This window comes from Podarcis erhardii (assembly GCF_964252035.2).
Source record: "Podarcis erhardii genome assembly, chromosome: 1".
NCBI lineage: Eukaryota > Metazoa > Chordata > Lepidosauria > Squamata > Lacertidae > Podarcis > Podarcis erhardii.
The window spans coordinates 122,821,587-122,843,973 of NC_138497.1; the positions used below are offsets into that span (position 1 = coordinate 122,821,587).

The 22,387-nt window shown below is 45.1% G+C and overlaps 1 protein-coding gene across 2 annotated transcripts in view; it reads right to left on the minus strand.

Annotated features, from left to right (window-relative positions):
- NEMP2 (nuclear envelope integral membrane protein 2) overlaps positions 1–22,387 on the minus strand; it is a 103,886-nt gene that overhangs the window by 3,150 nt on the left and 78,349 nt on the right. The window contains exons 1-8 of one of the 2 annotated variants that reach the window (XM_081839181.1): positions 16,323–16,724; positions 12,737–12,852; positions 9,272–9,500; positions 9,067–9,139; positions 8,039–8,132; positions 5,083–5,197; positions 2,965–3,190; positions 1,365–1,541 (exon numbers count right to left, since the gene is read on the minus strand). In XM_081839181.1, coding sequence (XP_081695307.1) covers positions 1,365–1,541; positions 2,965–3,190; positions 5,083–5,197; positions 8,039–8,132; positions 9,067–9,139; positions 9,272–9,500; positions 12,737–12,852; positions 16,323–16,557 — 1,265 coding nt within the window. In that variant the 5' untranslated portion in view covers positions 16,558–16,724. Of the gene's footprint in view, positions 1–1,364; positions 1,542–2,964; positions 3,191–5,082; positions 5,198–8,038; positions 8,133–9,066; positions 9,140–9,271; positions 9,501–12,736; positions 12,853–16,322; positions 16,725–22,387 lie in introns of those variants that run through there. The other variant, XM_081839182.1, reaches the window with a different exon arrangement.

Consider the following 22,387-nt stretch of genomic DNA (forward strand, 5'->3'; position numbering starts at 1 on the left):
GCTTCCCCGCACCCCTGGCCTAAAGCAAACGAATGCTTAACTTCCTTCTCATTCAGACTCACTTTGGGGGAAAGCCACCCTTTTCCTTTAGAAAGCTACCACCAGGGGGCGCATCTCTCCGATCCACAAGAGGTAATTAAGAGGCTGCTATGGGAAGTATGCAGCCTTCCTTGCCCCCCCAAGGGGATGGAGGGGACTGCCTTGCCAGCGGTGTCCATAATGCACCCCCGGATTCGAAAGAAGGGGGTGTGGACACTTGGCACGAAGCCCTCGAGTGAAGTCGGCTCTTCCTGACGCTGTCTCTAATCAGCGCACTGGTTCGCATTAGCTTGAAATATTTAATTTGAAATATATAATTGGAAAGAAGCTAACACACATACATCAAGTGAAGATCGGGAGTAAAGACTGCTGATTAATGGGATATCTGTGAGCGGAGCGACGGGCGTGAAAATAAATCAAGTGAAGAACCAACATCAAGAGATTGGTATGTTGGAGTGAAACGGAAAGGGAGGGGAGGAAAAAACTTTTCTTTTTTTGCCTTATGTGAGTATCAATAACCCTCCCCTCCAGACAGAGAGAAGAATCGTTGCTATTATTAATCACAAGCAGGAGACTAAGAACTGTGTGGGAGTGGATTATTGATTGAAGAGAGGACTGGTGGAAATACCGGGGAATGAAAGGAAACTTTTATGACGCAGTTAAAAACGGAGTTTCGTGAAGACAGGCTTGCCTAAGGTGGACGAGAGGGAGGAGGACCAGGGTCATTGGAATGTGAATGTATGGTTATCGGGACGTTATCTTAACCTGGCAGAGCCCTCTGAGATATATATTCGCAAGCCTGTGAATCAACGGACAGACAGTGGGAATGTTTTTAATGGAGGTGTGGAAATGGCGTCTGTCCTGTATGTGATATGATTTTTGGAGAGTATAAAACCCACACAGGAGTGTTTGTTTTTCACCCGCTTGTGAAGATTATGACTATCTGGACAGAACTGGATAGAACTGTTTGATCAAGGCAGCAGCAAGCGTGATGTTTTTCCCCTTTCGGAACTTGAAGTATGGGTACCCCCAACAAAAATTTTAAAAATCTGGCTGTATAATTTGGATTTAATGTGATTTGGAATTAATGTGATTTGATTGGCCTGTTAATAAAAATTATATTTAAAAATAAATAAATAGAAAGCTACTTTGTGAATAAATTCTGCTTCAAGACTCTCACCAGCTGCAGGCCTGTGGCACTGCCATCAGCTAAGATCCACACTTACACCTCCCCTGCTGCTTTGATGAAGAGTTCTGTGGAACTCAAAAGCTGGCATGCTATTCTGTGAAATTTTGATTGGCCTAAAGAAGAAGAAAGTTCCTACCTTTGCGGTGACTGCAGCTTCACCACTGCTACCCACGAGGGGAAATCGGGGCGACGGCAGAAGGTTCGTAGGTCCTCCAAGGCCTTGAGGGTCTCCTGTTCACCCTGCTCCCGATACTCTTCTTCAGTCAGGTAACGAACCTCCAACTTTCCTGATGTGAAGAGCCGGCTGACTTTTCTGAAAAGGAGAAAACAAAAGGCCACAGCTGGTGGATCGAATGCTGCTCTGTGGATTTGAAATACAAAAAAAGTGTGTGACAAGGGGGAATCAGAACTTGTTTGTAGCTGCACTGTACAGTGGTATCTCAGGTTACATACGCTTCAGGTTACAGACTCTTCAGGTTATAGACTCTGCTAACCCAGAAACAGTGCTTCAGGTTAAGAACTTTGCCTCAGGATGAGAACAGAAATCGTGCTCCGGCGGTGTGGCGGCAGCGGGAGGCCCCATTAGCTAAAGTGGTGCTTCAGGTTAAGAACAATTTCAGGTTAAGAACAGACCTCCAGAACGAATTAAGTACATAACCAGAGGTACCACTGTAATTAATCCTAAACAAGACTATGCTCTCCCCACCAGGTTTCAGACCATATATATAACACTAGGGAACAGGGAGGGAAGGAATGTTTTCAAATAACAAATGCTACAAGGCAAAAAAACTCCCAAGCTTTCCCTTCTCCATAGCCCTGCATTTGCAAATTAAAACACCGATTAACTTTTTAATTATATTTTAATCTAATTAAAATTAATTAAAATTAAAATACTGCTTGACTTTTGGGGAGGAATTCAACATGGTGCTACGTTGGCTGTTCCATCTGAATGGGGTAAGTCTTTTAATGTTCTTTAATGTTTTAATTGTTTTAATGTTGTATTTTAATCTTGTTTTTTAAGTTGTATTTCAATCAACTTGTTTTTATTATTGGTTGTTAGCCGCCCTGAGCCCGGTCTTAGCTGGGGAGGGCAGGGTATAAATAAAAATTATTATTGTTGTTGTTGTTATTATTATTATTATTATTATTCCCCTCTCTGGAGCCAATTTGGGGAAGGCACAGGGGCCAGAGAGGTTGAGGGAAAGCCCCATTGTGGAAGCCAAGGTCCTTCTGTGAAGAGAGCTTATTCACTGGCTCCTGCCCAATATTCCTATTTTTATATGTGTGCTAAAACAGCACCTGCCTTTAAACAACTCACAACATCCTTTGCTGGGCACCTTCTTTAAAAGGCAGAGTGGAAAACAAACAGCCCCTTCTTGCGAGTCTTGAAAGCAGCTGCACTTAACAGGGATGCCATCAAAAGGAAGATGTGTTGGAAAAGGTGCACTTGTGCTTTATTTTAGAATGCGGTGTTTGTGCAATCTTGTGTATTATTGACGAGAACCGTACTGCCAAGGTATACATAGAATATAACAGATGGAGGCCTGTATTAGAGGATGGCCAACTCCCACCCAACCCATGCTTTCTCCAGAGCCAATAAAAATAATATTTCTTAAGTGACGTGATCCAAGCCAATACATGTGGGCAGATCCTGCATTCCATACACGGTGGGAGGAAACATGTCCATTAAAGGGGGTTGTTCATCCAGTGGTTTAGCAGCCCAAAAGGATACTAACCTGCCAATGTAGCCGAATACTCTAAGAGGATAATGCAGGATTTTTGAACACAGCATGGTGACAATGACTGCATAGGCAACCACTGGAATGGAAATGCCAACATAAATGAAAACCAAGCCTATAAATTGTAGTGTCCACATCAGAAGGTTCATACTCTGTTCACTCTTGAGCGGCCCATGCTTGTGACAAAAACCAAAACTGATGGATCCAACTATCAGGCAATATCCTGGAAAAGCAAACGACAAAACCATACAAAAATCAACAAGGAAGGAACTCTACTACCTTAGCCTATTTCAAGCTAGTAAATTGCCCCTTGCCCTATTATTTGTGGTAAGAATCAGTTCTAGGAGACCAGGCGAAATGACTTCAACTGGAAGGGAGCTTCCGTGGTGCTGCAATGTCACACGTGACTGTACGAAAGGCAGGCAAGCTAATCATTTTGATAAATTTATTTGCAAAGTCTGCTTTCCACCTCGTGGAATAAAGAGATCCCTGTGGGCAAGTTCACACATTCAGTTTCCGACATAACCTCTTCATGTGAATAAAAAACCTGAGGTGCACATTCATTTAAAAAAAAAACCTAAGGGAAGATTTTAGCATCTCATTTGGACAAAACTTTAAAAAGAAACTGAAGAGAGCTCAATTACGAAGCCCAATTCCTTCCCTATTTACTGGAAGCAAGTCCCTACTGCCTTCAGCGGAGATTACCCCCGATGTAAGTGTACATAGGATTTCAGTCTAGTTGCAAGGTCCCACAACAATGGCCATTGTTTACCGGGCACCCTGCTCGTCACGGTAAACCGTGGCCAATGGTTTACTGGGACCCTATTGGTCTCGCCCCCTTTGCTCTTTCCTGCTATTGCCAGGGAGAAACAAACCACAATCGCTGGCTTAGGGTTACATCCAAACAAACCACAATCAGTAAGACAAATGCAAACTTTGGTTACAGGTCGTGGTTTGGGGTGAAACAAAACAATGACCCTCAGTTTAGATGTAGTGCTAAGCTAGAGGAGAGTACAGTGGTACCTCGGGTTAAGTACTTAATTCATTCCGGAGGTCTGCTCTTAACCTGAAACTGTTCTTAACCTGAAGCACCACTTTAGCTAATGGGGCCTCCTGCTGCCGCCGCACCGCCGAAGCACGATTTCTGTTCTTAACCTGAAGCAAAGTTCTTAACCTGAGGTACTATTTCTTGGTTAGCAGAGTCTGTAACCTGAAGTGTATGTAACCCAAGGTACCACTGTACAGTTGTGCTCATGGCCTGCTTACAGCCTTCCCATAGATCTCTGTTTGGCCACTGTGAAAAGCTGATGCTGAACTTCTTGTTGTTGCTATTATTATTATTAATAATAATAATATACCCAGAGGCCTCAGGGCGGTTCACAAAAAAGATCACAACATATATAATCAGAATAAAAACAACAACCCAGTAACACCCTACCCACCCAGAAAAGAGCCACATTTTAAAGGGTATAGGATGTCAAACAGATCATCCAAAGGCTTGGTTAAAAAGGAACATTTTTGCTTGGCGCCTAAAGGTGTATAATGAAGGCGCCAGGCGAACTTCCCTGGGGAGAGCATTTCACAGACAGGGAGCCACTGCTGAGAAAGCCCTTTCTCGTGTTGCCACTCTCCAGACCTCTCGGGGAGGAGGCACACGAAGAAGGGCCTCAGAAGATGATCTTAGGGTCCGGGTAGGTTCATATGGGAAGAGATGGTCCTTGGGGTATTGTGGTCCTGAGCCGTTTAAGGCTTATAGGTCAAAACCAGCACTTTGAATCTGGCCCAGAAACTAATTGGTAGCCAGTACAGTTGGACCAGGATTGGTCTAATATGCTCAAACCGTCTTATTCCCATGAACAAACCTGGCTTGCGTTCAAGCCAGGAAAACTTCTCTTACGTTTCTTAGATATTGCGGCAAGGAGCAAAATAAGCAATATTGCTGCGTTCACAGGGAACCATTATCTATGACAGGTGAGCAATGCCAGTGGCTGCAACTTTAAAACCTTAGAGGGCAAAGTGCCATTTTAGAAATTTTTTGCTTTATGAATGAGATGCTTTCTGTGTGACACAGCCTAATGTTCACTTTCAGTTTTCTATTTCTATTCATTCCCTTACCTAGGACATAGTGCGTGCAGTGATGCCACAGCCATTTCAAATCCTCTTTCCACGTGTAAAGAAAATAGAGGGAAGAGAACCAGCAGCCGCTCATTAAAATCCAGAAAGTGCTTACCTAACGATGGTGAGAGAAGATTAAAAAGGGAGGCAGATGAACAAAAATGGCATTTTGTTGGTTTGTATATACACTAAAATTGTGGAAACCTCTTGGAGAAAGTGTATTTCCAAGGTTTGATGGCTCATAACACCACTTTTTGGGGGAATAATACCATAAAATTATATATCAATGGAAAGATATATAATTCTTCATTAAATTATCTTTCCATTGATAAATAGTTTTATGGTATTGCTCCCCCCAAAAAGTAGTGTTATGAGCCATCATTGCCAAAACAAAATGGCACCTGATTGGCTCTCTAAACACGCCTTTTCATGGTTATTTGGCTATAACTTTTGATAGAATACAGATAATTGAACAAACCTTGTTGCATTACATTCTTCATTAAATTATGTTTCCATTGATATATAATTTTATGGTATTACTCCCCCCCAAAAAAAGTGGTGTTATGAACCATCAGACCTCAGAAATATACTTCCACAATTTTTCCACTAGTATTCATATATGTTCATGCGCATGGGACCCACCGTTTGCTAGAGACGACAATCTCTCCCCCCCCAATAAAAACCTGACACAAAACGCAGGCCATTAGTCCGACTGTACGTTTGAAACAACCGTCTCGTAAATCAGAAGTCAAGTGAACAAGGACGTCTTATCACATTTCCTAAGGTCTGTGTGAATGTGCAACAGAGCTGTCACGATCATGTCAGCACCCATGTCAACACATTAACATAATTGGGGGGTGGGCAAGGGTCACATCAGCCTGTAATGTGGAGAAACCGGACGCAAAAGGCATGGCTTTGCCTAAAGCAGGTACCCGGAAGTGACTGTCCCAGTTTTTCAACATTCTTTTGGAAGCCAAACGTCCGCTGGGGTTTCCGCAGCTTCCGATTGGCTGCAGGGGTTTCCTGAAGCCAATCAGAAGCCCGCTTTGGTTTCTGGATGTTTTGGAAGTCAAACAGACTTCCGGATCGGATTCTGTTCAACTTCCAAGGTACGACTGTACTTTTAATTCTTACTGGGGTGTTACCTACATCCAGGTACCAGGCTGAGCCTATAAAGCAGGAAAGGGAAGAAGACTCTTTTATAAACCCACTCAACACCCCTATAATTTTTCAACACTCCTCTAAGGTCTCTCACACAATGTAAACTTCTTGCTGCCGTTTCCCTTTTAAGTCACACGTGAAATATGCTGGCAGTTTGCTAATTGTTGTTGTTTAGTCGTGTCCGACTCTTCGTGACCCCATGGACCAGAGCACGCCAGGCACTCCTGTCTTCCACTGCCTCCCGCAGTTTGGTCAGACTCATGCTGGTAGCTTCAAGAACACTGTCCAACCATCTCGTCCTCTGTCATCCCCTTCTCCTTGTGCCCTCCACCTTTCCCAACATCAGGGTCTTTTCCAGGGAGTCTTCTCTTCTCATGAGGGGGCCAAAGTACTGGAGTCTCAGCTTCAGGATCTGTCCTTCCAGTGAGCACTCAGGGCTGATTTCCTTCAGAATGGAGAGGTTTGATCTTCTTGCAGTCCATGGGACTCTCAAGAGTCTCCTCCAGCACCATAATTCAAAAGCATTAATTCTTCGGCGATCAGCCTTCTTGATGCTCCAGCTCTCACTTCCATACATCACTACTGGGAAAATCATAGCTTTAACTATACGGGCCTTTGTTGGCAAGGTGATGTCTCTGCTTTTAAAGATGCTGTCTAGGTTTGTCAGTTTGCTAATATTATTCCCCAATCTAATGCCAGGATGATGCTACTGGATTGCAACTTCTCATCTTCTCTGCCCCATTGGCCATGCTGGTTGTGGGCTGCTGGGAGTTGCATGAAGGGGGAGGTGAAGCTGCACACACAAAATCTGCTCTGAGCATCCACCCTGAGTGGGAAGCTTTGAAGGGGCATTGTAAGAGAATTTCCTGCTCCACACAGGAAGTTGAAGGATGGAGTAGACCAGGGGTCAGCAAACTTTCTCAGCAGGGGGCTGGTCCACTGTCCCTCAAACCTTGTGGAGGGTGAAACTATATTTTTTTTTGGGGGGGGGGGAGAAATGAATGAATTCCTATGCCCCACAAATAACCCAGAGATGCATTTTAAATAAAAGGACACATTCTACTCATGTGAAAACATGCTGATTCCCGGACCGTCCGTAGGCCGGATTGAGAAGGCCATTGGGCCCGATCCGGCCCCTGGGCCTTAGTTTGCCTACCCATGGAGTAGATGAAGCCAGGGATTTGGGGTTCAGGGGCAAAGCACACACTTGGATTGTAGGCAGAGTGACCAGGCTATTGCTTGCAGAATCGTTTGTCCCATGATGAAAAACAAAACTATATCAAGAATTATACAAAGGCTTCATTTACCATTTGCTCCTGCCTTAGACTCGCCCACTAAGCCAAGCCCTCCAGTCGTTGAAGGACTACAACTTCCATCAATCCTGATTGTTGATTAGCTCGGTTGGTTAGAACATGGCGCTGATAACGCCAAGGTTGCAGGTTCAATCCCTTCCAACTCTACAATTCTATGATCCTATGACTTGCTGTCTTGGCAGGGCTGATGAGAGTTGAAGTCCGCCAATGTCTGCAGGGCTACACGTTCCTCCAAGAAGAGGTTGGAACGAAGGAAAGAACCATTATTTCAGAGGAGCTTCTTGGAAGGACAGAATAATTAATTGCACAAATAATGTCAGAAATTCGGCTGCGACGTGTTGCTGTTTAAAGGAATCCTACGTCGATAACATCATTTCTTTCGGGAGCCCGAGAATGGATGAAAAGCAAACTGACACTGAAAAGCAGAGTTTAGCATCGATATACTTATCTGGCCTGTTTTATGTTATCAGCGGTACACTCACCTTGGGAATAAATCTTTTAAGCATCAAAAGGAGAAAGACGAGAGTGGCAAGGACACCGAATGTGACTCCAGCAGAATAATAGAATGTGATACTCCTGTTTTGAGAGCAGGGGGGGTGCTGTTAGAACTTTTGTGGATGGGCAGGTGGTTTCAGACACACAGAAATGCAAAAACACAATTTTACTAAAACTTTAGAGACCTATGGGCGAGAATACCTATACATAGCACATTATTTGACCTTCCCTAAATATACCAAAGGGGGCATCCTCAGTCTCTCTCTGTCTCTCTCTCTTTGGGTCCCTGCATAGTTTCAGCTCACAACCCCCATTTTTTTCCTCCTAAGCTCTGCTTGGGAAATATTTACATAAGTTAGAGGCGTGGGGTGACTGGCTGCCTCTGACTCCAATCCATCAGTCCCACCCTCTCCATTTCCAACCATCCCATGCAAGGATCCCAGTCGTACGGAGCCTTCTCCCTGTGTTCAAGCAAACAGGTATAACGCTCCCCCTTCAGACTTTCCCTGCTCAACATGGAAGGCTGGAAAGCCAAAGAGCGAGGCTAGCTATTTTTTTTGTCTCTCATCTCTCTCTTCCTCAATGGATGAGCTGTCTATAGCTGTCTCTCCCCACCAGGTGCACTGTTTGCAAAAAGGTTTCAAAAACTGCCACGGCTACGATATGTTTCTTAGATCAAATTGTGCGACGGAAAGGGGAAGCTCTGTGCAAACAGATTTCCTGCAACTCTGGATCAAACTCTGTGCAGTAGAAGCCGACATATTGAAGGCACAGGTCTCCCCTGATCATATATATACAGGGAGAGACGAGTGGTTGGTTTTTCAGAGCAAAAGTGGTGCATGGGAGAGAAGACCCACCCTTTCCCTGTGCCCACTAACAAGGGTTTATGTCTCTAAAGCCTCTTCCACACCACACCCCAAGTGCTTTTCTTTCAGCCAACGGATCACCACGTTTTTCGTGAACAGCAAGTTAAAGTCATAAGGGATACACCCAGTGAAACAGAGCTGAATCTCACCTGCTCAGATTATGCGCAAAATGAAAGAGAAGGATGCCAGTGAGAAACAGCAGAAAGCGTGTCCGATCCAACACTAAAACAGAACAGAATGGAAAAAATGGAGGAAAGTCCACATTGCTTCATTTTTAAGCTAGTCGCTTCCTTGTTGTGCATCCTTCCAATAACACAAGCGCACTTTACAAACAGATTAAATAAAGTGACTCACTGTTTAGTTTTGTGTGTACAGTGAAGGGTTCTTTGTTCATAGGCTGCACCCAGAAACAGGTTTTCTCTCCATACAGGCTCGCTGATATTGTGCTTTCATTAGACACGCCCGAATGCCAAATATTGTTAAATAGGCACTTGAAAAAGGCAAGAAGGTTTTCAGAGCTTTGGCAATTCCGTTCCTCTGGGATGGACATCACCTCAAATGTTTCGGCGCTGCTTATCTTCACCTATAAAGAAGATACCTGAATTATTCCTCTCGGCTTAGGACAGGAGGAAATAACAGAGCAGGGATGAGCAACAATCACATAACTCAGGGTTTCCCAAACTTAGGTCTCCATCTGTCTTTTGGACTACAACTCCCGACGCCCCTAGCTGGCAGGACCAGTGGTCAGGGATTATGGGAGTTGTAGTCCAAAAAAACCAACAACAGATGGAGACCCAAGTTTGGGAAACTCTGAGATAACTTTTCCAATTTGATTTTGCCTGTAGCAGGAATGTACAGCTAAATCTGGGGAACTTGGGGAACTTTTGCTATAGGCAAAATCTGCATGGGGAACTTGCGGCCTTCCAGATGTTGTTGGTACTCTAACTCCCTTCATTCCCTGCCAGGGCAGCAAATGACAAGGGATGATGGAGTTGTAGATTAGTAATAATAATAATAATAATAATAATAATAATAATAATAATAATAATAATATTTATACCCCGCCCATCTGGCTGAGTTTCCCCAGCCACTCTGGGCGGCTCCCAATCAAGTATTAAAAACAATGCAGCATTAAATATTAAAAACTTCCCTGAACAGGGCTGCCTTCAGATGTCTTTTAAAAATAGGATAGCTACTTATTTCCTTCACATCTGAAGGGAGGGTGTTCCACAGAGTGGGTGCCACTACCGAGAAGGCCCTCTGTCTGGCTTCCTGTAACCTTACTTCTCGCAATGAGGGAACCTCCAGAAGGCCCTTGGCGCTGGATCTCAGTGTCCGGGCTGAACAATGGGGGTGGAGACGCTCCTTCAGGTATACAGGACCGAGGCTATTTAGGGCTTTAAAGGTCAGCACCGTCAATAGATAGATAGATAGATAGATAGATAATCATAGATCTGACTGCATAGGAGCAGAGTGAATGGGAATGAATGTCCTAAACCCCATTTCCCCCTGTGCTGCTGTCTCCATCACCCTCCATGAGCTGGAGGGTGCAAAATAAGAGAGAAGCAGAACATAAAAGAGAAACAGAGCCCTGCTGGATTTCACCAGTGGCCTATCGAAAACAGCATCCTGTTCTCACAGCGGCCAACCACATGGCTGAACTTAAAAATGAAAAGCGTAATGCTGGTGGTCAACAAAAGAGGCTTAAAGACTCTCTCAAGGCAAATCTTTAAAAATGTCGTATAAACACCGACAACTGGGAAACACTGGCCTGCGAGCGCTCCAGTTGGAGAACAGCCTTTACCAAAGGTGTCATGGGCTTTGAAGAAGCTCAAACTCGGGATGAAAGGGAGAAACGAGCTAAGAGGAAGGCACGCTTGGCAAACCCTCACCGTGATCAACCTATGTCCCCGCTGTGGAAGGACGTGTGGATCCAGAATTGGCCTCCACAGTCACTTACGCTCTCACTGTTAAAACCGTGTTCATGGAAGACAATCCTACTCGGCTACGAGTGATCGCCAAAGAAGAAAGAAGAAGCCTCTGGGAAGCCCCATGACCACAAGGCAGACCTGAGCACAACAGTACTCTCCCTTGCCACTGTTTCCAGCAACCTCCAGGGGTTGGAGGGGGAAATCTGAAGCATGGAGTCTCTGCTCCACAAGTCGTGGAGGCTCCTACTTCAGCTTCCAAGTTGTGGAGCAGGAGGAGAATAGCAATAAAGGCTATTCTCCTTTCTCCTTGCTCACGTGTAGGATCTATGTACAAGCGGTATGCCCCAATAAGGCTTCTGTGAGGGTCCAGGATAAGCTGGTTTGATTTCCAAGCCTTCTGTTTTGTCCGTTCTCTTTTAACACAAATAGCAGAGCTGAAGAAGAGAACTTTGGATCAAAAGACCTTGGGGGTGGAGAGCTATTGCCTTTTGCAGCAGGGATAGGTAGGCTGCAACCCTTCGCTTGTTGCTAGTCTATGGTTCCCATCATGCCTGATTGCTGGCCATCCTGCTAGAGGCTCATGGGAGTTGGAGTCCAACAATATCTGGAGAGCCACATTGCTATATTACCCAGAAGTGGGAGATACTTATTCCATGTTCCCGCTCTTTTCAGAAAGTCTGTGTGTTGAAGGCACTCTGATTGAGCCCAGAGGGACAGATCTATCCAACAACCTGATTTATCAGTTATTCTGTCTCTCCAGAAGAGCTTGGGAACTTTAGATCTGCGGCACGGGGCAGATCTCCCTCCCCAAAACTAAAATTCCCAAGATTCTGAGTACAAAATCAACCTAGGCTTGCAGTGGAGATGTCTACATGCCGTGCAGTCCTGTACATATCTAGTCTGAGGTAAGTCCTATTGAGTGCAATGGGACTCCCAGGAAAGTATTTGGGATTTCAGCCTTAAGACGCGCACCAGAACTGGGAAGTTAAGTCCCATTAAACACAACGCCCTAAATACCATTGTCCAAAATTTCTGCTCGCTGACCTGCAACAAAGACTCCCAAAAGCAGATTTAGCTGTACAGCTGCCTTTCCTCTTCTTTTTATTGCTTTATTAGTTTTTTTAAAAAAGAAAAAACAGTCAACTAACGAAAAACCAAAAGGTAATACAAATTCCAAAAAGTAAGTGGATTTCTTGCAACACAGCTTCTATTATGACTTCCAGTCACACCATCGAGGGTCCTGGGTTACTTTTATGTAACACACTTTTCGTTATCACTCCAGTCTTATCCCGTATCATTAATTCTATAAGATTTTCCGTGTTTCTACAGGGGTCCTTCTAAGCCTGCCAGAGAATTCACATTTTTACAATGCTCTTTAAGATATTTTCTGTAAATATCCCACTCTCTAATAAACGTTTGGTCTGTATGATCTCTAATTCTTCCCGTTATCTTTGCTGATTCTGTACATTCTAATAATTTTGTCTGCCAGTGCACTTTGGTCGGGATAGAATACTAAGATTCTTGCTGCCGCCTTTCCTCTCAATGTATTGTTTTGCTGTTAGAGAGATACACTTGCTGCTGAGAAATATTTATGATACCATATGCTGTCACTGATTTTTACATTTGTTCCTGCGCATGTCTTGCAAAGAGGCCCACTCAAAAGAAAGGTGTTGATATGTCACAAAAGTTCCCTACCCACAATAGAAAGGAAAGCACGTCACACCTCCGATATTCTCCTACACAACACCCATACTGGCATTTCCGAACGCCAACATGTGGCAGTTGTCTTCCAATACATTAGTCTTCTATCGTGAGAACTGTATTCTTTAGGGAGAAGAACAGTCACCACGTTCCCTTGGGATGAATGAGTCATGGACTGGGGCTGTACCTGAATAGTTGACCAAATATTTTTCAGCTGTATCTTTCCATGCGGAATGTAGCAGTAGCAAGCCAGTTCTGAACCACGGCTGACGTCCATCGTCTCCAAGTGCCTACAGTTATTCTCTAGACGGAGAAAGAAGAAGGTGTCACAAAGTCTGGAGATGCATGCAAGTCGCTCGGACATTTTCCTGCTGCTATATGTAATCTGCAGTATACACCGATTTTCCCAGTTACAAACCTTGATTGGCAGCGTATTTTTAATAGGTGTGATATGCTGGCACTGCAAAATGCACTGCTAAACCCCCAAATTCTTACCGCTGAGACTGTTCCAACAGAGAAGCTGTTTTGAGTCTTCCTGTCCAATCCTCAACAGGTGACCAGAATCATATTATTCCAGTTTTCCCCCCCCTTCCCCCTCCCAGCAAAAAATAGACAAATATGCTTTACTGTGTTAGGCTGCAGCCATGCAGCCCATGAAAAATTGCATTGGTGCAACTGCCTGGCCTGCAACCCCACTATAAGGCTGGAAGTAAACCTGGAATTGGCTTTTCATGTCGTAACTTGAATTCATGCTACACTATTCAGGCTACAATCCTAAAGTCCCAGGGGCCATAAGATCTGTGTGTGGAGAGTGTTTCTGAAGATGAGAAGATGCATTGCTCTTGCTGCTGTGGAATAACATTCAGCTTCTGCATACAGTGGTACCTCGGGTTACAGATGCTTCAGGTTACAGACTCCGCTAATCCAGAAATAGTACCTCAGGTTAAGAACTTTGCTTCAGGATGAGAACAAAAATCGTGGCATGTCGGCAGCGGGAGGCCCCATTAGCTAAAGTGGTGCTTCAGGCTAAGAACAGTTTCAGGTTAAGAACGGACCTCCGGAACGAATTAAGTACTTAACCCGAGGTACCACTGTATCTGGGCTTAAGACAAAGTACTGAAACATGACTGGAAACAGCAGTTGAACAGATTAAAATATTTGGATCTCATCTTACTGATTTCGTTAGCGAAGGGGTTGTTACTTTTTAAATTGCTCTCCTTGGCTATTAAGTATCCCTAAACACAGCACCCACCGCACAAACTAAAGTGTAAATGACTCTGGAAGTACTGTAAATATTTTGACAAATTCCACATTAATAGGGCCATTACATTTTTATTTATTTTTTGCTTTAGTGCCACACATGCTGCTTGAAAACAGGCAAGCTTGCAGTTAAAATGCATGAACCCAGCAACTGCCCAAGACCTAAGGCATGGGTAGGCAAACTAAGGCCCGGGGGCTGGATCCGGCCCAACTGCCTTCTCAATCCAGCCCATGGACGGTCCGGGAATCAGCGTGTTTTTAAATGAGTAGAATGTGTCCTTTTATTTGAAATACATCTCTGGGTTATTTGTGGGGGCTGCCTGGTGTTTTTACGTGAGTAGAATGTGTGCCTTTATTTGAAATGCATTTCTGGGTTATTTGTGGGGCATAGGAATTTGTTCTTTCTTTTCTTTTTCTTTTTCTTAATATAGTCCTGCCCCCACAAGGTCTGAGGGACAGTGGACCTGCTGAAAAAGTTTGCTGACCTAAGGTCTAATTTCAAATGACAATAAATGGATGCATATTAGGTAAATTGGGATTTGTGGGTCACCATACCAAACCATTTGGGAACCACTGCTCTAAGTCTTCCGTAACATCAGCCAACCCTTCTCGGGCACAAGTTCATATTGTCATGGGATTCTACCCAATATTGATCCAGAGTAGATTCCAATGTATAGTTAGCAGAGTAAAAACTTACAACACATTGCAGGATTCCGCCCCCCCCCCCAATAGACCAGAGGCAATTGTATTTCATCCAGCAGAGCTTTGCTGCTACTGAAGACAATTGAGCATAATGGTCACAAATCCAATACATTCAGGATTGGCACTGTCCATAAGAAATCCAGCTGCAGCAGACTTAAGCTTACAATAACTTATAGTAAGTCTAAACATTAACACTAAGCATACTATGTTCGGAACACCTCAGCAGAAGGAAGAGAGATAGAGAAAGTGAAACCCAGGCTCCTTCTGGCCCTACTTTTATAGTCAGCATGAGAAGTGAGAAGAGAACCAGTTTAAACCAGCTGTACTCACACATCATGAACCTTCTGCTTGCTTCTTTCATGCAGAGAAGCTTCTCCAGAAGCCTCTTGAATTAATTAGAATAGGAAAGATCTCTACACATCAGATCAATACTTTCTTTGCTAAGAAATGCAAGCTGACACATATATCTTAGATCAAGATCATTGTGCCCCGAGAGTTGTTTTGAAGCATCTGATGATGCAGAACTGAATCTCAAAGTTACAAACCAGCACAAAACTTTGGGAGAGACTTTGAGGGGATACCAGCCTTTAGGCTTGCGGTTAACAGAGCTTCTGATCAGTAGTGTGGATGGGAGATCACAGGGTGCCTCACACAAACATGTACATAAAGGTAAAGGGTAAAGGGACCCCTGACCATTAGGCCCAGTCGTGGACGACTCTGGGGTTGCGGCGCTCATCTCGCTTTATTGGCTGAGGGAGCTGGCATACAGCTTCCGGGTCATGTGGCCAGCATGACTAAGCCATTTCTGGCGAACCAGAGCAGCGCACGGAAACGCCGTTTACCTTCCCGCCGGAGCGGTACCTATTGATCTACTTGCACTTTGACGTGCTTTCGAACTGCTAGGTTGGCAGCAGCTGGGACCGAGCAACGGGAGCTCACCCCGTCGCGGGGATTCGAACCACCAACCTTCTGATTGACAAGCCCTAGGCTCTGTGGTTTAGACCACAGCACCACCATGAAGCTATTTAGTCTCCCATATTCTGGTTACCGGATCACAGGCCAAGGGTTGATTGACATTTGCACACAACGGGAATATTTATGGGCAGCAAAGTACTGCCAAGACAAAGTACTGAACGCACAACCAGAGAGAAAAAGTAAACACATGAGCCTATCCCATGTTTACACAAATTACATAAATTCCTACTGAATGGCAGTAGCAGGTATGGGGAAGCTGTGGACCTTCAGAACCAATGAATCATAGTGTTGGAAGGTATCCCAGGGGTCATCTAGTCCAACCCCCATTAGTCCAACAACGTCTGGAAGCACTACAGCTTCTGTCCCCAACGTCAAAGGCAGGAGTGGCAATTTAGATACAAGATTGGAGGGGGGGCCAAGTCCAGATAAGCCCTGCTCCACTTGAACACGATGCAGCACAAGCACACCATATGACCATTTGAATGGCAAGGCCCATCTACTTTCGGGGGGCCCTGGTCCCCCCACAAATATTTGGGGGGCAAAGGGACCTCAGGCCCCTCAGAGTTGGCTCCTATGGTCCCCCTCGGAGTTGGATCCTATGGTCCTAGGACTGCAGCCTAGCCCTGAATCGGATGCATGTCTACTCAGAGGTAAATCCGATCACCTTTCTCAGCCTTGGGTCCCCAAGAGGTTTGGTTGGACTACAACTCCCATCATCCCTGGCTAGCAGGACCAGTGGCGAGGGACGATGGAAGCTGTAGTCCATCAACCTCTAGGGACCCAAAGCTGAGAAAGGCAGTTCAGGATCGCTGCGCGTTAGCCTCCAGCCGCTTTACCTGCGAGCAATGCCGGCGCGCCACTGGACCGGACCTGACGAACCGCCGCTAGGGCGCACAGCAGCGGCAGGAGCAGCAAATACGGCGGCAGCCGCTGCCGGGTCGCGCCGGATCCCAGCTGCATCGCCCGCCGCTGTTTGAACAAAGCGATGCCTCGGAAAGCGCCGAGAGCCGCGGCGGCCGAGGCCTGGATGGAGAGACCCGACTTGCCCGGCGCTTGTGTTGTGTGCGCCATTGCGCATTGGTGGCGCCCTGGCGATGGGGGATCGGCTAGCCGGGGCTGGAGGGGGCGGAGGAGATCAAGGCGCTCCTCCCTACCGCGGGGGAAGGAAGTCGCTTCCTCCAGGGCGGTAGGAGGAGATCTCACACCGCAGTGGGAGTTTGGGGAAAGCAGTTCCAGACTATGAAATTAAACGCGCCCCGAGGCGGTCGAGAGGGAGGCAGGAAAACGAGGAGGAAATGGCCTCCCCGGGACTGCCCTGCCTGGGGGAATCCCCACTGACACCTCACTGGGGGACCTTTGGCCCGTCTCATCATTGAATATGCAGAGATGGAAGGGATCTCAAGGATCATCTAGTCCAATGCAGGGAACTTTTTGCCTAATAATAATAATAATAAATTATTATTTATACCCCAGCTCCCAAGAGAATATTAAAAACACAATAAAACATCAAGCATCAAAAACAGGGCTGTCTTCAGATGTCTCCTAAAAGACCTCTGCCTGGTTCCCTGTAACCTCACTTCTCACAACAAAACAAATTCCTTCCAGTAGCACCTTAAAGACCAACTAAGTCAGTTCTTGGTATGAGCTTTCGTGTGCATGCACACTTCTTCAGATACTTCTTCAGTGTGCATGCACACGAAAGCTCATACCAAGAACTGACTTAGTTGGTCTTTAAGGTGCTACTGGAAGGAATTTGTTTTGTTTTGACTATGGCAGACCAACACAGCTACCTATCTGTCACTTCTCACAGTGAGGGAACTGCTAGAAGGCCCTCGGAGCTGGACCTTAGTGTCCGGGATGAACGATGAGGGTGGAAACGCTCCTTCAGATATACTGGACCAAGGCCGTTTAGGCTTTAAATGTCAGACCAACACTTTGAATTGTTCTCAGAAACGTACTGGGAACCAATGTAGGTCTTTCAGGACTGGTGTTATATGGTCTCAGCGGCTGCCCCCAGTCACCAGTCTAGCTGCTGCATTCTGGATTAGTTGTAGTTTCCGGGTCACCTTCAAAGGTAGCCCCACGTAGAGTGCATTGCAGTAGTCCAAGCGGGAGATAACCAATTGATCTGCAACAGATCAATACAGCTACTTCTGGGGGATGAAAGGGGCAGGAGCCCTGCCCTCCTCCCCATTGATTCATCTTCATTTCAGTTGCTGTTCCCCTCACCACAAATGGCTGCTTCTCTCCCCCCCCCCCCCAAGGCAGCAAGCCTACATTCACTTATCTGAGAATACGTATCATTGCGCCCAGTGGGACCTGCTTCTGAGTAAATAAGCATAGGCTTGTGCTGTTACTCTTGCAGGCTAAACACTCGAAAAGCTAGAAGGCAGATCTCCAGGGACCGTTATTGCAGAGGTTGTTTCTCCTCTTTAATTTGCCTGCAATTAATATGTGACACATGGATGATGCAATTAATAAAGTGCTTTCAGCATTATGTATGTTGTGTTTGTGACTGCAGGCAGGATCAGTCCGTGTTTATACATAGAACTGAGTGTCAAGAGGCCAAATTTTACCCTTTGGGGAATACATAGAGCTGAACTGATTGAAACCGCAGGGTCCAGCTGCACACATGAATCTGGGCTGGTTTACAGTGGAGTTAGGGCTCTGAGGGCTCATTTTTGCAGGTGTTTGGCACCGTTTTTGAGTGAATCAGACGATGTCGGGATTTAGGTGAAATTGTGACCCTGCAGGTTAGGGCGCTGAGGGCTCATTTTATGTCCTACGATGAGACGCAGGTCTGGCCAGGATTATATCCTCTGGGCTTTACGAGGCATCTGACCCTCACCCGAACCTTCTCCAGCTGAAGCATCACACACCTGCTTCCCAAGCTACCAAGCCCCACCTGGGATATTTCACTATTCAGGTCAACTTTACAAGGTTTCATATCCATTCCTCTCACCAAACCTTTTCTTCTTTTTCTTTTTTATAATTTATATACCTAGCTAAAAGGGACGCGGGTGGCGCTGTGGGTAAAACCTCAGTGCCTAGGACTTGCCGATCGTATGGTTGGCAGTTCGAATCCCCGCGGCGGGGTGAGCTCCCGTCATTCGGTCCCAGCTCCTGCCCACCTAGCAGTTCGAAAGCACTCTTAAGTGCAAGTAGATAAATAGGTACCGCTTTATAGCGGGAAGGTAAATGGCGTTTCCGTGTGCTGCGCTGGTGCTGGCTCGCCAGAGCAGCTTCGTCACGCTGGCCACGTGACCCGGAAGTGTCTTCGGACGGCACCGGCTCACGGCCTCTAGAGCGAGATGAGCACGCAACCCCAGAGTCGGACACGACTGGCCCGTACGGGCAGGGGTACCTTTACCTTTACCCAGCTAAAACACACCACCCATAAACTCCTAGGAATATAAGTGATTGAGGGAGGACAAGTAGCTCATCCACTTAGATCCCCACACCCCACATAATAATATAATATAATATAATATAATATAATATAATATAATATAATATAATATAATATAATATAATATAATATAATATAATTATAATATAATATAATATAATATAATATAATATAATATAATATAATTATAATATAATATAATATAATATAATATAATATAATATAATATAATATAATATAATAATTAATATTATATGCCCCACTTTTTTGCAGGTCTGCTATAATCCTGATTCTGGAGCAAAGCACACAAGCCCCCCCCCCCAACAGATCCATTGTTTTCAAAATTTTGTCCATACAAAACACCATCTTTGGCAACCACGTTTGTTGTGATTCAAATTTGCATTAAAACCACGCTTGGTCAGGGTTGTCGCACTCAGCAAACTGTTAATTCGGGCAAGTAAACTCCATCTCTCACTTCTTTACAAACAGTTTTTCTACTTGCAACACACTTGAGCGAACCTGCTCCTTTTTCTTGCACAGATATTTTGTTGCCATTTGCAACTGTAACTGATGAGTTTTCACTTAACCCTGATGTCATTCAATTCTCTCCAAAGTGGTTGCAAATGTTGACACGAGTCTCACTGCAACGTTTAGCAGTTAAAACAACACGTTTCACAGCCCCCTACAAAATGATCCCTGCGGCGCCCTAATCCATGGCGTCAAGATTTAAAACCCAACATCGTCCGATTCACACGAAAGTGGATCCAAACACTGGCACAAGCTCTCTCCGAGGTTTGTTTGGCAAAATGTTTGGTAGGGCAAACCATGATCCGCGGGTCAGGGTGCTGAGGGCTCATTTTTTGGCGTGCCTAAAACATGACGTTTGCACCACAAAGTGTTACAGAGTGTTTGGCACCATTTTCAGGTGTTTGGCACCATTTTCGAGTGAATCGGATAACGTCGAGATTTTGGTGAAACCGTGATTCCACAGGTTCTGAACTTAAACTCTGAAGTTAACACTCTGATATTTAGCTGATTAATTGTATTTCAATAACTTTGAAATACAAGGCTTTATTTTTTAACAGCTTTTTCTATGCTGCTTAATCCCCCAAAAACCTCTACGTGGTTCACATAAAACCCCAAAGCAGTTTACACACTTCCAAACATCATTGCTAATTCATGTGAGGTAAGTTTAACTTAGGGACACGAGGGGCGCTGTGGGTTAAACCACAGAGCATAGGGCTTGTCGATCAGAAGGTCGGCAGTTCGAATCCCCGCGATGGGGTGAGCTCCCGTTGCTCAGTCCCTGCTCCTGCCAACCTAGCATTTCGAAAGCACATCAAAGTACAAGTAGATAAATAGGTACCGCTCCGGCGGGGAGGTAAACGGCGTTTCCGTGCGCTGCTCTGGTTCACCAGAAGCAGCTCAGTCATGCTGGCCACATGACCCGGAAGCTGTACGCTGGCTCCCTCGGCCAATAAAGCAAGATGAGCACCGCAACCCCAGAGTCGGCCACGACTGGACCTAATGGTCAGGGGTCCCTTTACCTTTACCTAAGTTTAAATTAAACAAATGCAGCCTAGCACATGCTGTTGAAAGGAAAAAACTCTTTTGAGAGTATGGGTTATTATCTGTAATTATAATTTGCCAGGGCCAAGAGGAGCTTCACAAATAAATAGATTCGAGTAAAGTTACCAAATGGACAGAGCCTGGCCAGCTCTCCTGCATTTAGCAGTAGTTCGATCTTCACAAATCAGCAGGTAAATCTTTTCACTCACTGCATGGAGATAAAATATCACCTGCAATATGTTTGCAACCCACTGTGAAGGGCACAGCTATAGTGGTTGGCTGAAAAGCTGGAAATCCTAACTTCAAAATCAATTTTAAAACTGAGATGGGTCAGATATGGCCCTCCAGATGTAACCTGCCTGTGGTACGTATGATTCTTAGCACTTCCTTTCTTTTTGGACATCGTTCCACTTTCTCATCATGTTCAAATCTGCTTTGAAAATGTTTGTGGCTTGTTCCTGTTCATTAGGATTAAAATAACTTGCCAGCTTGGTAAATATCACTTTCACAAACCCCCACAGGTTGGCCTACAAGCCATGGGTCTTTATCAGTGCCAGGATTATTTCCACCCATGTGGGTCACAGAGGGTAGCAGATATGCACTTTAAACAGAGAATGCGTGAGTCACTCATTGCTATGCAATGTGCAGTAAAGATGCCCAAGCTTCTCTTCCATTAACTACCAGGTGAGGGCGATAAAGAGCTTTTTTGCTCATTGTAACTCAGAATAGTTACAATGGACAAGAAACATACAGTGGTACCTTGGTTCTCAAACTTAATCCATTCCGGAAGTCTGTTCCAAAACCAAGGCACTCTTTCCCATAGAAAGTAATGCAAAATGGATAAATCCGTTCCAGACTTTTAAAAACAACCCCTAAAACAGCAATTTAACATGAATTTTACTATCTAACGAGACCATTGATCCGTAAAATGAAAGCAATAATCAATGCACTGTACTATAAGATAAATAACATAGTATTGTAGATTATAAAAATTAAAAGTATTTTCTTTTCTTACCTGCACTGATGTTAGTCATTGTTTGGATAATTCAGAACCTATAAGAAGAAACAATTGTTCATTTCTTGTGCACAAGAGTTTGTCTAAGGTGTGGAAGTAACTAACCCACCAAGGAACAGTGCTCCTAAGTCCATATTACATGGAAAAATAGAGAGTACTGCTATTGAAGCTCTCATGCTGAGCTGGGAAATCTGAGGCAGATGTTGCCTCAGTCCCCATCATTTGTACCTCGCTCAGCTCACTGGGCTTCCAACGTATATAAAAAGCATTACACATTTCCTATACAGCGCTGCCTTCAGATAGCCTCTCAAAGTTGTATAGTTATTTATTTCCTTGACATCTGATGGGAGGGCATTCCACAGGATGGGTGCCACTATCAAGGAGGCCCTCTGCCTGGTTCCCTGTAACCTCGCAGTGAGGGAACTGCCAGAAGGCCCTCGAAGCTGGACCTCAGTGTCTGGGCTGAATGACGGGTGGAGACGCTCCTTCAGGTATACTGGGCCGAGGCCGTTTAGGGCTTTAAAGGTCAGCACCAACACTTTGAATTGTGCTCGGAAACGTACTGGGAGCCAATGTAGGTCTTTCAGGACCGGTGTTATATAGTCTCGGTGGCCACTCCCAGGCACCAGCCTAGCTGCTGCATTCTGGATTAGTTGTAGTTTCCCGGTCACCTTCAAAGGTAGCCCCACGTAGAGCACATTTCAGTAGTCCAAGTGGGAGATAACTAGAGAAAACTCTGTTGAGACAGTCCACAGGCAGGTAAGATCTTAGGTGGCGTACCAAATGGAGCTGGTAGACAGCTGCCCTGGACACAGAATTGACCTGTGCCTCCATGGACAGCTGTGAGTCCAAAATTAGTTATAGCATAGCCAATCATCAGGGATGATGGAAGTCCCACAACTTCTGAG